The 14,663-nt window shown below is 36.8% G+C and overlaps 3 protein-coding genes and 1 pseudogene across 3 annotated transcripts in view; 2 read left to right on the forward strand and 2 right to left on the reverse strand.

Moving 5' to 3' along the window:
• The window catches only part of LOC132149435 (hemoglobin subunit alpha-1-like), an 86,215-nt gene that overhangs the window by 18,620 nt on the left and 52,932 nt on the right, over positions 1 to 14,663 (forward strand). The gene's annotated exons all lie outside the window — the stretch shown is intronic.
• Positions 3,255 to 4,127, reverse strand: LOC132149440 (hemoglobin subunit alpha). The gene is made up of 3 exons (XM_059558684.1): positions 3,968 to 4,127; positions 3,574 to 3,781; positions 3,255 to 3,482 (listed from the first exon to the last, which is right to left on the reverse strand). Exons 1-3 carry the CDS (start codon positions 4,060 to 4,062, stop codon positions 3,354 to 3,356), a joined length of 432 nt encoding a protein of 143 aa, XP_059414667.1. The 5' UTR covers positions 4,063 to 4,127; the 3' UTR covers positions 3,255 to 3,353.
• Positions 5,306 to 6,148, forward strand: LOC132149436 (hemoglobin subunit beta-like). Its single transcript, XM_059558679.1, has 3 exons — positions 5,306 to 5,463; positions 5,566 to 5,788; positions 5,910 to 6,148. The coding sequence occupies exons 1-3, from the start codon at positions 5,372 to 5,374 to the stop codon at positions 6,039 to 6,041; spliced, it is 447 nt and encodes a 148-aa protein (XP_059414662.1). The 5' UTR covers positions 5,306 to 5,371; the 3' UTR covers positions 6,042 to 6,148.
• Positions 13,142 to 14,595, reverse strand: LOC132149446 (hemoglobin cathodic subunit alpha-like; annotated as a pseudogene).

A 14,663-nucleotide genomic window follows, 5' to 3' on the forward strand; every position in this document is an offset into this window, starting at 1 on the left:
GTGCTCTCTGGAGTAATCGTAAAGCCCTGATAGCCCTCGTGCATAGCAAGAAGACAGAGTTCTGAGGTCACCTGCAGGACAACTAGATTGCATTTTCAACTTTATTGTATTCAGTGTGATTTTATAGTTTTGTCTGTACCTGTAGAAATATATTGGCTGGATGAAGTACATTTGTGCTACTATCACCCTTAATATATACACTTTATATATTAATAATATCTAAACATATTTTTTATGTTTAAAAATATCCATCAACCATTAGTCATTCAATTCAGAAACTCAGTGTCAATTCAGTGTAAGTCTCCAAAGTCAGCTTGGCCTTTTTGAAGTCAATGAGCTGCTGTTGAAGATTGTTGTTCCTCTTATTGGCCTCTTAAAGACATTGTCTAATGTCTTTCAAGACATCTCTCCAGCTGCACTAACTACAATCCTGACTACAATCACAGACCTTCTCAAACTGAGGTGTTGTGGCTGTGGGGTGAGGCCTGAGAGGTTTGTTTGGAGGGCTAGGAGATGGTTAGTGTTGGGAGATGGCAGGTGAAACTGTAGTTATTAAATAGTTCCTCTGAGCATGTAGGACCTGACTTCAGCTCAGGCTGAAGCATCCCTACTCATCCATGATGGTCAATACCACCACAAATGCCATCTGAAGTAGCCTATTGACAGGACCTTTTCTTCCTCTGCTGCAAGAAGGGGAGAGTCATTGGTCTAATTACCTGTTTTTGTTTATTTTAAATTGTTATACTCTGCAGTGCCCTCTTCCTTTTTGCCAGGCTTACAAAGTCCTGCCACTTTATGCAGACCTCCTTCCCTGGTCTCTTAACACCCCTGGTTGCAGTTAAATCTGTGGCAAAGTCCTCCCATATGTTTTGTTTTTCCGTTTTGTATGGTGTCCTTTAAATCTGCTGAAAATGACATTTGTTTTGCTCTATTTCCTTCAGAAGAACATGAATTTCATCTTTTAGAAAGGTTTTATTTTTCTTTTTTTTCTAATCATCAGGTGAAGACTATTAGGTTCAAGGATACGATTCTGTAAGGTAATATTTCAGAACTTGACAAATGAACAGTCTTTAGAAGTAGCACGTAGAACGCGTTTTGGCGTGTTCGTGTTAAGTAGCCTACATTTTTGTGTGGAAACGCACGTGGAATTTCGGCAAGCGTTTTTAAGAGCTAAAATCCATCGTTACTAGGAAACCCAGCCCATGCAGGGCATCAAACCGGGTTAACATATCTGAACGCACTAGTTTCCACCAGCACACTAACTGAAGACTGCAGAGACATTATAGGTTGACAGACACTTTTTAAATATTTTAATAGACTTATTATGAGTCTAGTGTTTTCGCACAGTTTCTGTCCGGACACAAACATTGGCTCCGTTGGGTTTGGGACTAACGGAAATCTAAAAACAAGCAATATATGTTGTAAATTCATTATATTTGTTCACAGAGGCTGAAGTTCTGCTGTCACGAGAAGCTGAAGTTTGTGATAGTGATTTCACGCCAGAAGCTCATTTCAAATAGTTTAAACTCATCCCTGGTCCATCATACATAAGACATGCCAAATAATTAGTGTCAATTCACAAGTTACAATTTAGATAATGAAGGTTTTTTTTTTCGTGGTAAAAAGTAGGCTACTTTGAAATTGTACTTAAATTCAGTAATTTGCAGATAATAGGCATACGCCAAAAAAATAAAAATAAATAATAATAAAAACCCTATTAAAAGTCTTAAGTATTTAGCAAAAAAATAATTATTTGTACGTATTTTAAAGTACACCTTTCTCAGCTTTTTAAAATTGCTTTCGAAAACAAGAGACAGTAAAGAATTTTTCATATTTTTGACGCTAAACATTTTTTAAGAATCCTGTCAAAATCTTATTTCTCAATCGGGTTTAGACAAATCGTATGTGAGGTCGTACAAATTCGTAGGCTACGAATTGTTCGTGAGATAGCGTTGGACTATGTGGCCTCTAAACACCCTCGGACACAGCAGATATTGTATTGAATTTAAATTTGTTGTTTTTATACTAATAATCAAGACCGATCATGAACCGTGTTATATGATGAATTAGGCTATGTATATGCTATTTTAAAAACCCACAATAGTTCAAATCTTGTCTCCTGTCATGATTTGTATTTTGGACCACTGTTATGCTGTTTTCATTCTGATATGATTTCTGAACTTGAAAACCCCTGGTTCCCTCTATTATAATAAAAAAAAGCATATACGTTCTTCAGATTAGATTCATTTGTGATGTGAGACCAGTTTAGTTCAGTAGCCTACACACAACACAAATGGAAGCAATAAATGTGGAAGCAAAACGTTTAAATATATATACAGGCAAATTATATTTGAAAGCAGACTGATGTTTTAGTTTAACCAATCTTTCTTTGTATTAGGGTACTTTATCAGATAAACAACATCATTTTGTCCACAGTAATAAAAATACGTATTCATTGATCCCAGCATGCACACAATAAGATTTCGGTTGCGACGTCAGGTCAGGTCAATGTAAATTCAACGTCTAATATCAATGTTAAATATTGATTCCAAATAACCAAGTCAGCTGACGTTGATGTTTTGCTGTTTATGTTGTGTAGCCTATCCAAAATCCAACGTTAATTCAACGTCAAACGGACGTCAAATACTGACGTCAACCCGATTTTCATTTACAACCAAAATGCAATATATGCACGATGTGATGTCCAAAGTCAATCTTGCATTATTTAGACGTTCAGTGCCTGCTGTGATAAGATTATAAACGACTGAACAATCGCCCAGGTGGCCATATGCACAAGAATGTAAATAGCCCTTAACAACAGGTAAAGTATGGTGCTTCCTCTGAGCGTCTGTTTCAATGGTGACACCTGGATACGGTGTTCTGTTGAGAACGTCAGCCTTTGTTCCCCTTTTGTAGGCTAAGTCACTTTGGGAAAAAAGCTTCTGCTAAATCCATAAAGGTAACCGTAGTTTGAGTTGTCTGAATTTACTCCAGGTCGGTTCCGTTTTTGGAACCGATAACATCTATTATAAAATGTTAATGAACCGAGAGTTCAGGGTATATGTGAAAGTAGCCTAAGTTAATTTTGAATCAAAAATTAAAAACAGTTGGTAAAATATTTATAATTTTAAGGATAGCTCAGTGAGAATAAAGTAGGCTAGCCTATAGGCTTTCACTTTACCACGAAAAAAGGGTTAGAAAACACATATGACCGATTCAAATATAGCCTATTGATACAAATAAGACATGACTCGTTTAATTCTGTGCCTTTTATTGAGAAATGTTATTCAGACATCACACTTGAGTTGCTTAGGGGTGCCGCACAGTGTAGCGTATGAATGCCCACTAGATGTTTAGCGGTACTTCTCAGCAAGAGCCAGGGCCAAGTTCTGGAAAAACTTGTCAACTGACATATGAACCTCTGGGGTGAAGTCTCCAGGGAAGAGCATGCCGATGACCACAATGACATTGTGTGCAAGGATCTAGAAAAGGAAGAAACAGAAACACATTACCATACTACAATGCCCATTATGAGTAAACTTATGTATGATACATTGTTTTGTCATGGTTTACCTTGAAGTTGGCCGGGTCAACACGCAGCTTGAAAGCATGAAGTTCGCTCAGGGCCATCAGACCTCCCACAAGGTCGTCTATTTTTGAAACGGCATCGCCGACTGCACCCATGATAACCTTGCCGTGCTTCTTCACTTGAGCACCTCCAGGGCTCAGGTCAGCCCAGTGGGAGAAGTAGGTCTTGGTCTGAGGGTAGACGGTCAGCATTCTGAAACGAAATGATAACAATAATAATTCCGATGATCTAAACATTATAGGCTACTTTAATGTAATTGAATAAATGAAAACATTACATTTTTATGTTATTTAGCAAAGTTACCGAGGAAGTTTCTATAGACCTGTCAATAAGTAATCTTAACCCAAATAGGAAGACATTAGCCTATTCCAGTATTACCTGCCGAAGGCTTCAGCGCCGATTTCATCGGCCCTGGGGCTAATCTTAGCCCACAAGCCCTTCACAATTGATTTGTCCTTATCAGAGAGACTCATTGCTGCGTCTTCTTTTTCTCAAGGTAGGTTGTCTTCAGAAAAAGCTGTTGGCTAAAACGGGATTTTGTCCCACTTTTTATATAAAACTAAAGAAGGTCACACCCATGAACTACGTCCAAACCACACCCCTCAAACGCATTACTGCTGATCCCAACCTGTGGTGTCCAATCAAAAACATGCCAATTTTGTGCCTCTCTTTTAATTAAGATAAGGATTTTCTATTCACACCCTACACGCGCTATGCAAATCAAGATATTTGATATTTTATTTTCTCTTAATCATCATTTAAAACTTATGAATCAAAATTAACATCATAATGAAATGAACCCAATTATTATTATTTTTCCCCAAAACGTTGAAAAATTATGGTGCAACTCTTGGAAAGGATGATGTGTCTAATAAAATTATTCATCATCAGTTGAAAAATGCTTGTAACATAATTGCATTCATCTGGCATGCATTATAATCAAAATAACTTTTTGTAACGGTGCTTTGCTATTTTGCTATTTCACTGAAAAGACTACATTTTATTGTTATGAACGTTTGTTCATGGTGACATAGTGGTTATAAGCGTGGTGCAAATTTGATCAGTAAAATTTGGCAGAAAAAAAAACCTGTTCATGTTTAATTAACTGTCCCCAGTCTCCTCTGTGGGACGCCTGGTTACTACACTATTTTACAATTAAATCATAATCTAATCATGACAAACGATATACCGTTGGCAAGGTATAAGACTCCTAAATAGCCAACTTTTTTGTTTGTTAAAAAATTATGTAGGAAAAGTAATATATTAATTTATGATAAGAGCGCACCTAAAAAATCTGCATCATTACAGGAGTTCTGGCTTTTCTCACAGAAAGTATTCTTAGTTGCATTTTTCACTATCATACTTAAGAAATCATAAGAAATTATATATCAATTGAAAATTTTAAATGTCAAAAAATGTATCCTTTGAAACCCATTTTAAAATCAGACATTGCATTGCCATGGAAATGGTACATCAAAACCATGTTACAAAATATTTTTGTTCATTAATTATTTAAATAAAATTTTGGATGGTGCACTATGTGACGCCTATGTGACAGTTAAGGAGTTAAGACATCTCACAAAACAACATTTTTGGACGGGGTCCGATCAGTGATGTCCAGACATGTGCGTCATCTGCTCAGAGAAATTATCCAATTAGACTTTGCATCTTTTATTGGGCGGAGACACATCAAGTCAATAAATTAAACTCCGGTTTCTGAATTTCTACTAGTGATTCTTACTGGACTTAAGCAAGTACCTAAGGACACCTTGAAACGTAGACATGGTTGAGTGGACAGATGCTGAGCGAAGTGCCATCATTGGCCTGTGGGGAAAGCTCAATCCCGATGAACTCGGACCTCAGGCCCTGGCCAGGTATCATTGCATCACATTCTTTAATAGACACATTCTTCGTGTTAGATGATGTCAGCTGCGCAGTTTATTTAATGCTGTTCTTAATGATTCTGCATATTTAAGGTGTCTGATCGTGTATCCCTGGACTCAGAGATATTTCGCCTCCTTTGGGAACCTGTCAAGCCCCGCTGCGATCATGGGTAACCCCAAGGTGGCAGCTCACGGCAGGACTGTGATGGGAGGTCTGGAGAGAGCCATCAAGAACATGGATAACATCAAGGCCACCTATGCGCCACTCAGTGTGATGCACTCTGAGAAACTGCATGTGGATCCCGACAACTTCAGGGTAGGTTTGAGCTAATAAAACTAATATTTGCGTGTTGTAAATATAGAAAACGGTTGTACTCATATTATGTTAAATCAACTTGATCGAAAAACACCCACCAAATGGATCTCATGTTTTACAGCTTTTAGCTGACTGCATCACCGTGTGCGCTGCCATGAAGTTCGGCCCCTCTGGCTTCAATGCTGACGTCCAGGAGGCTTGGCAGAAGTTTCTGTGTGTCGTCGTTTCCGCTCTGTGCAGACAGTACCACTAGAGTCTCATCACCAATGAACACCAGCTGTATTGCAGAAGATTGCAGGAGCTGTTCACACAAAGATCTAACTCTTATAAAATAAGATCAATAAAATAATGTTAAAAGCACTTTAATGTTGATTGCTTCCATTTATTCATAGAAAGCATTGACCAGGGCTGCACTTCTCAAAATCTTAAATTGATATTAAAAAGATCACATGAATCAGCTTAGACTTGCGTATCCCCAAACCATCATAACTTAAGTAGTACTTGAAAATCTTCGTAGATCTACGAGTGCTCTAATCGTAAATCCCTACGTCATATATATATATATATATATATATATATATATATATATATATATATATATATATATATATATATATATATATATATATATATATATATATATATATGAAATAATTAAAAAGGGCAGGGAAAATAGAAATACACATCTAAATGCAATGTCAAAACAACAACAACAAGAAAAAAACGAACAAAACAAGTAATGTAGGAAATGGAAATACACTTTAAAGACCAGGAAAAAAAGGATCAACTCAAATAATCTGTCAATGACTTCCTGACGTGCACGAAAACCAGCCATGTATTGGCCCCGGAAATAACAGATATATTATATTATATTATATTATATTATATTATATTATATTATATTATATTATATTATATTATATTATATTATATTATATTATATTATATTATATTATATTATATTATATTATATTATATTATATTATATTATATTATATTATATTATATTATATTATATTAGCGTGTACTACAATTACAGGCCGTTCTATAAATTGAGATTTCAGCACTTGACAAACGGATAGCGACTCCTATAGCACTTAAAGCGGGACTATGTGCGATTGTGTTGAGTGCATTTTTGAGAAAACGCACGTGAATCAATAACAAACGATCGTAAAGAACGTCTACGACTCGTAGAAAAAGCTCTTGAGCGCTAAGATCGTCATCGAGAAACGCAAGACCGGCAGTATGACCAAAATCAAACTCTTAAAAAGAAACATGTTCTTTATGACAACTTAGGAAAAGAATCCTCATCTTCAACATATACTTTAGCTGGGTTCTTAACTTTTAGGAAGTTTTCGACTTGACCTAATGAGTCAGCAACTTATTTTCAAATGAAAACCTTTCAGAGACAGTTATGATAGATGTGCAGACTGTGGGTGTTAACCGCTTGAATTCATTGATAAAAGAAATAAAATTTATCACAACCTCCAGCAGCTGTATAGCTTCAATATAAGCTGGCACTATTTTTATAAATATCATTGTTTTTAGTTTCTTTGTTTTGCAAATTTAATTGCAAATATAAAAAACTTAATTTATTTTGATAATATACATAAGTTGCAATCCTCCAACAATATGCTGTTTTTGTGCCTTTTGACTATTATAAAATAATATACACATCATTCCAAGTTCCATATTAAGTTCTATTGAGCCATTTTACCTTAAACGTTTTTAAAGGATCTAAAAGGTATAAGTTTAACTCTGAACCTCGAGTTACTTTTAATTTGCTCCGCATCCTTTGTGTTTTAGTTTTATTGCATCTAATTTTTAATACAGTGATAGTTATTTTGCTTAGTCTTCGTATTGCCCAGCTTTGTCGAAATAAAAAGGCACATATCTACGACTGCAGTCAAAATCTAGGCTACACAAGAAAAATAAAAATAAGGTCTGATTTCCTGAAACTGAAGGTGTAATACACCCAGCGTTCAATTAACTGATGTGTTTTCCAACAATAAAACTTGTCCATTCGACTGATGGATGTTAGCTTTTTTATTATTATCCAGAGAAGGCCTACATCAGCTGACAAACCTTTAGACAGTAAAGGAGTTTTATATGAAATGATTATGGTGGGGAGTTTGGTCAAACTATAGCAGCGATACAGCGAATATTTGGGCTAAATGAAAGACGGCAGTTATAGCACAGTTTAGGCCTATGCACTAATAAAACTGGCTATCATGGCAGAACCTGCAATTATAATAATAAGAGCCCTGTGACTTGGAAAGACTTTATTATCATGGCGTTATTTTAATGACAAATGTCGAGAGTATATCATTGTAGCGCGAATCTCTCGCTCGTGAGCGATTTCCATAGCTCAAAACTGGACGCTCGCGCTCAGATACGCCCTGCTCTCGCCCGGAGAGAGTGTGTGCACTTAAAACGTGTCCCTCCTCTCACTCAAATTGTGTCCTGTGCACTTTCAAATATCTCTGTTCTCATGCGCTAAAGATATTAATTATTAATTAAACGTTGTCAAAGGTTATCATAATGCACTTTTAAAAAGTAGTGTCACAACAGATTTTTGCTGGGCCTTGTTTTTTATTTTTAAATTTATGCATTTAGCAGATTATTTTTATATTGTTGTATTTTTGTTTTAACACACACTGGTTATTGTAGCTACTTAGTTTAACTATATCTCTTCTATGTTTGTATTTTCATATTTTCTGCAAATACAGATATGCATCTCTCTGTAAAATAGGCTATACTTTGTAAACACTGTTTCAATAGGTACTATATAAATAAAGCTTCAACCAATCATACCTCCACAACTGAACTGAAAATAATATGTGAAATATAATTAGCTGAGTGAACTGAACGTGGAATTCTTTTGACGATCAAAGATGGATCTTTATTATCTTTCCATCCATCCAACCATCCATCCATCTTCTTCCGCTTATCCGGGGCCGGGTCGCGGGGGCAGCAGTCTAAGCACAGACGCCTAAACTTCCCTCTCCCTAGACACTTCCTCCTCCGGGGGATACCGAGGCATTCCCAGGCCAGCCGAGAGACATAGTCCCTCCAGCGTGTCCTCGGTCTTCCCCGGGGCCTCCTCCCGGTGGGATGTACCCGGAACACCTTCCCAGGAAGGCGTCCATGAGGCTTCCAGAACAGATGCCCGAGCCACCTCAGCTGGCTCCTCTCGATGTGGAGGAGCAGCAGCTCTACTCTGAGCTCCTCCCGAGTGGCAGAGCTCCTCGCCCTATCTCTAAGGGAGTGCCCAGCCACCCTGCGGAGAAAGCTCATTTTGGCCGCCTGTATCCAGGATCTTGTCCTTTCGGTCTCACAGGTGAGAGTAGAAACGTTGCTCAGCTCCTTCTTCACCACGACAGACAGGTACATCGACCGCATCACTGCAGAAGCTGCACCTATCCGCCTGTCAATCTCTCGCTCCATCCTTCCCTCACTCGTGAACAAGACCCCAAGATACTCCTCCACTTGAGGCAGGAGCTTTCCACCAACATGAAAGGGACTTGCCACCCTTTACTGGTTGAGAACCATGGCCCACTATTATTTTTTTAAATAATATTTAGCAATGTTAATGAAATTTAGACTATAGAAATGGCCAGGATTTTGGTGCTTGGATGATTTATACATAAACTTTGCGAGGATTGCAAGTAATTTATTTAAAAACATCATATCCTTTTTCCCTAATGTCAGGGGTTTGCACCTTGTTTTATGTTTATTTCTTGTGTCTAGTGTCAGCACATGGCCTTGTTATTTTCTCGGCCATGTGCTCCTTTAGCCCCTCCTTGTCTCCTCTTTACCACACCCTCTTGTTACCCTAGTTGGTCTTATTGTGCTCACCTGTCCCTCATGTATTTTCCTCCCTATTTATAGTGCACCTTACCTTTTTGTGTTTGCTGGTCCGTTGTCATTCTCACCCCCTCTGTCTGTGGATGTGGCTGAATACGTGTCTGTGTCTCCCTGTCTGGTTGGTCTTGTGCCCTTGTTTTGTCTAGCCCTTGTGATTTTATGTTCTTGTCTTGCTCCTTGTTTTAGAAATTTGTTTGTTCTTGCCCTTTGCTTTCATTTGTAATATTTATTTAGTTTTCTAGTCTTGATTCTTGGTTTTGTTTGATTATTCTCTTAAGTTGGTTAACTTGGCAATTTCTTATTTTGTTACTTTACTTTTATTAGTTCATTGGTTTATATTCTTTGTCTTGGATTTAACTTGTGTTTTTGTTGAGCTTTGTCCTGTCTAGTCTTGTGTTCGAGTTCCTGACCTATCCCCATGTGTCCTGCCCTAGTTCTATCAGCCTGGCATCTGGTCTATCTCCAGAGTCAGTGGCCAACAAGTTTCTGAGCTCTGCACTATGGTGCCTTGTGTGGCCTTCTCTATCAGCCTGGTCTTGCTGCCCCCTCTGTTGCCCAAGTATTCTGCCAGTTGTTTCATGAAGCATTCCCAGTGGCCTTCCCTAGCTGTTCTGTTCATTGTGTTCCTGTTGTGGTATCTGTTGTGCACTTCACTACCTCTTGTATCAGTCTGTCTTGTAAATAAAACCTTGTTATTTCTCACTGCAATTGGGTCCTCCTTCTCAGATCCCTGACACCTAAAGATTTTATATAAAACATAAATGTTATGTCATATAGTCAGATAGATACTTCAAATGGATTTAAAATAATTGCAATAAATTCTCAGTTGGTATGATGGCAATAATAAGTAACAACTCAAATCAACATCAAATGCAAGAATAGATGTAAATGATGCAAGATAAAACAATAAATGCTCTTATAGCAAGGCTGTTTGGACATTTTTTTTTTAAACCAGTGTTTTTTTTCAGTTCTGATTTATTTTTCATGAAAATCCACTTAATATTAGCTACATATTCAATTGCACTCTTCTATAAAACAGTGAATAAAAAAAACAATATAATAACAACAGAAGTTACTTTTGTTATGTTTGTTATTTTGGCCTTGCCCCCTTCTGAAGTTAATACCCTTTTTGTTATTTCTTTGTTCTCTGTAAATAAAAACTTGGTGATTTGGTGTGTCTATATCTCACATGTGTTGAGACAGTCCAAGTGGAGCTTCTGTCCTTTGTCTCAGTGATTACATCTATGACAGAGATTTTATCTAAAGAGAAGTGAGTGTTAACTACCACCACCTCTCAAGTGGACCATTGACACTCATAATTGAGATTGTAGATAGTGTCAATGATCCATTTGAGAAAGAGTTGGCAGTAATGCTTATAAGTCTGCAATCAGCCATAAAGCAAGAAGAAGAAGACACCTCACACCTGCTCCTGAGCACAAGAAGATGTGCTCCGGAGAGTTCTAACGGTTCTGACATGGATTTCTTGCACAGATCGATCGTTTTGTGTATTTACACATCAATGTATCGCCATGAGCTGCAGGGTTTAAAGGTGCAAAGTGTAATATTTACAATAATTTATTTACAGAAATGTATTTTATTACCTTAGATTGAGTTCTATCTACATACACCGTGGGTCCAATTGTATTGAATTCGCCACCATGTTTCTACAGTAGTCCTAAATGGACAAACTGCTCTACAGAGTGCGTTTCATCACTTTGTTGTTCTTCCGATTAAAACAAGGACACAATGATGAACAAGTACATTAGCATTCACAATACTATCGATTTATTTAATATTTAAGCAATTATAATTCCTTGAATTACCTTTGTAAAGAAATCTCATTGCTCTATGCTGTCTTAAGCCATGACATCTTTACCTGTGTCGGCCACCATAGCTTCTCTAAAGGGAGGGGTGAGCCGTGGACTAAGCCATTGGTTGCAATTCGCAACCTCACCGCTAGATGCCGCTAAGCTTTACACACTGCACCTTTAATTTTATTTTTGGGTGAACTATCCCTTTAACAGATGCTCTGTCGCATAGTAACATGCACCCTGTCACAATGTAAACTGGCTTGTCAATAATATTGTCAACAGTTAGCATCCTCCACATTTAATTTCATTTAACTTTATTAACATATCGGAGAGAAAAGTAGCACGTTGATCTGCGAGCTGTGGTTCTTCATGCAGAGAACTCTGCTCATATTTTCTGCATAATGACGCATTTAAAAGTTAACGAACAAACGAATGTTTATAAAAGTTTACATTGCTGTTGGAGACGAAATGTAACACAGATAACATAAAATAAATATATATTTATTTTTTACCAATTTAATTTTAACTCAAACCCATTTATCTAAACCGCTCTGCTTTAGCCGTAGGTCGCGCACATCCACCATGTTTGTAGTTTTTTAATGGTTCTTCTTCGTGTTTGTAGTTCTCAACCTAATTGTTTGTCAAAGTGCAATGGATTGTGGGCAATATTAGCCATTATAGTGTGCACGGATCCACACTTCAAAAATCGACCTGAGCTATGTTTTCGCATAATTTTGTCTCTTATCACGTTAGGAAGACAAGCTATGTATTAATTAAATAGAGTATACCTGTGTTTCCCGAACTATACTCCTTTAGGAGGGTGCTTAAGATATACCCTCTTATGTGTGATGTTACCAGGTGAAGTCCATGGCAGTGGTGCTGAATTTGTTAATATCAATGAGTCGAGGTTCGACTCGAGGTTAGATTATTCATTCTGCTTTATGTGAGAAAGCGGTGTTTTTTATTTATAAAAGTGTTGATTTTAAATAAAGACAGAACTATTTCCTGTTAGAACGCAACGAACGTGTGTGGATCTTTTACAAAATCAGGTACAACCACTGATCTATATACGTTCATTTAAGTAAGGCATTACTTAAAAACAACGTAGAGTTAAGAAGGTTTTGGGAGACTCAGCCCAGAGCTACTGATTCTGTGGAGCTCAGTCATCCAACTACTCCTCAACACACTCTCAACAGGTAAATTATTTCATTCTTAAAATTAAACACAAATTTAACTTTACAATGGTTACTGTTTCTCAATATGAAAAACGTTATTTTCTCTTGCTATTTATTTATTTATTTATTGGTCACATATAGCCTAAGTTTGAGCAACTCTTTTAATCTGATTAAACTCCTTTCCTTTTTACATTTAGTAACAGAGAATAATGCACAGCAATCAGCTCTTTTTTATCGGTTTTTGCAAATGAACTCTTATATAACACACACACACACACACACATATATATATATATATATATATATATATATATATATATATATATATATATATATATATATATATATATATATATACATATTAGTGATGTTTTACAAGATGAGTATAATTATTTATTGAGAAATAATAACAGCTGTCACTTAATTTATATATCTAAATAATTACATGGTTTGCTCATTAATTAATCTAATTTAAGCAGTTACATCACACAAATGTCTAAATTACAATTCAAAGACATTTAATATTTTTGCAAACAGAAGCATTAAATATGACAACACAAAAAGGGGCTAGAAGTCAAAACTTGAATTCTGTATCACTCATAATGAGCCTATCACTGGCCATCATCAGCATGATGTGAGCATTGAGCAACTGAGTTTTGTAGTTTTAAGTAGAAATTTGAGTTGGAACTAAACAATGGTATTTAATAGAGATTAAATGACATTGATGATCGATTATTGACATCGATTTAACCACTGCTGATCTCAAGAATGGATATTTCTGTTGATCGTTGATCACATTATTTTTGTCTCCAGTAGAACACATGGATACTGTTTTCAAGGTTCTATAAGATTAAATAAGAGAATAGGCAGATTACCTCCGAGAAGCCATAATAAAAAGAAAATTAATAGAATGTAAAAGATTTGGCTAAAAGGTTTGTCCCTGCAACTGATTTGGTTCATATCGACCAGAAAACATGAGGAACAGACTTTTTGATTGTTATAGATTTTATTAATTGCATCTGATATTTTAGCTTTATTACTTGAAGTGCCTCTGTTTGCAGATAAACGAGAAGCCTCAGAATGGTGAGCTTGTCTGTATTTATCAGCGACGGCTGCAGACAGAGCCGCAAGGAACTTGTCCACGGCCACATGCACTTCTGCGGTGAAGTCAATTAACTGCAAGAGTCACGAGGATGTTATGGGACAAACTCTAGAAAAATAAACTAGTAAATGAACAGCTGAAACTGTAAAAAAAAATAACAATTTACATTTTATTTCACATCTTGTATGTCTGATTTCGATTTAAAGTTCTCCATACCCTGATTTGGGTGTAGCCTATAGCTTAACACCTTAAATGAAGATCTACTCAGGTAAAAGGATTAAAACTGCATAAACAGCACATTAGCAAGACTCTCACCTTAAAGTTTTCAGGGTCTAGGCGAACCAGTGTCATGGAGATCACTCAAGGAGCTCAGTCCACCAATAAGATCATCCATTTTGCCCACAGCATCAGGGATGGCTCTCATCACATTTGTTTCTTCACCTGGGGGGAGCTGAGACCAGCTGAGAGTCAGACCACTGAAGAATATATATTAGTCTGAGAGTAGACAGCAAGTGTTCTGTGGGAAACAGAAGAATACGCTTGTATTATTTATATAGTTTTGGTTAGTGGTATTTGAAGTCAAAAAAATTAATTCACGTAAGTCAAATTTAAAGAGCTCTTACCTTCCCAGACCTTCTTGGCCTTTGGCATCAGACTTATTAGCGATTTTACACCAGAGGGCCTTGACTAAGGCTTTATCCTTAGCTGTCAAACTCATTTTCTGTTCCTTTCCACCTTGTTATTACAAGAGCAGAGTTTTAGGTGTAGGATAAGGGGTCTTTTTATAACGCGAGGAGCTGCCACACCCAACATGTCACAGCTCCACCTCTCAAACTTCATCAGACAACAATTAAGCTTAGGGCGATTTTAGTCAGTTGATTTAAACATTCATTATTTGAACAAAAATATTGAATGGTATA

The sequence above is a fragment of the Carassius carassius genome, chromosome 9 (genome assembly GCF_963082965.1).
Source record: "Carassius carassius chromosome 9, fCarCar2.1, whole genome shotgun sequence".
NCBI lineage: Eukaryota > Metazoa > Chordata > Actinopteri > Cypriniformes > Cyprinidae > Carassius > Carassius carassius.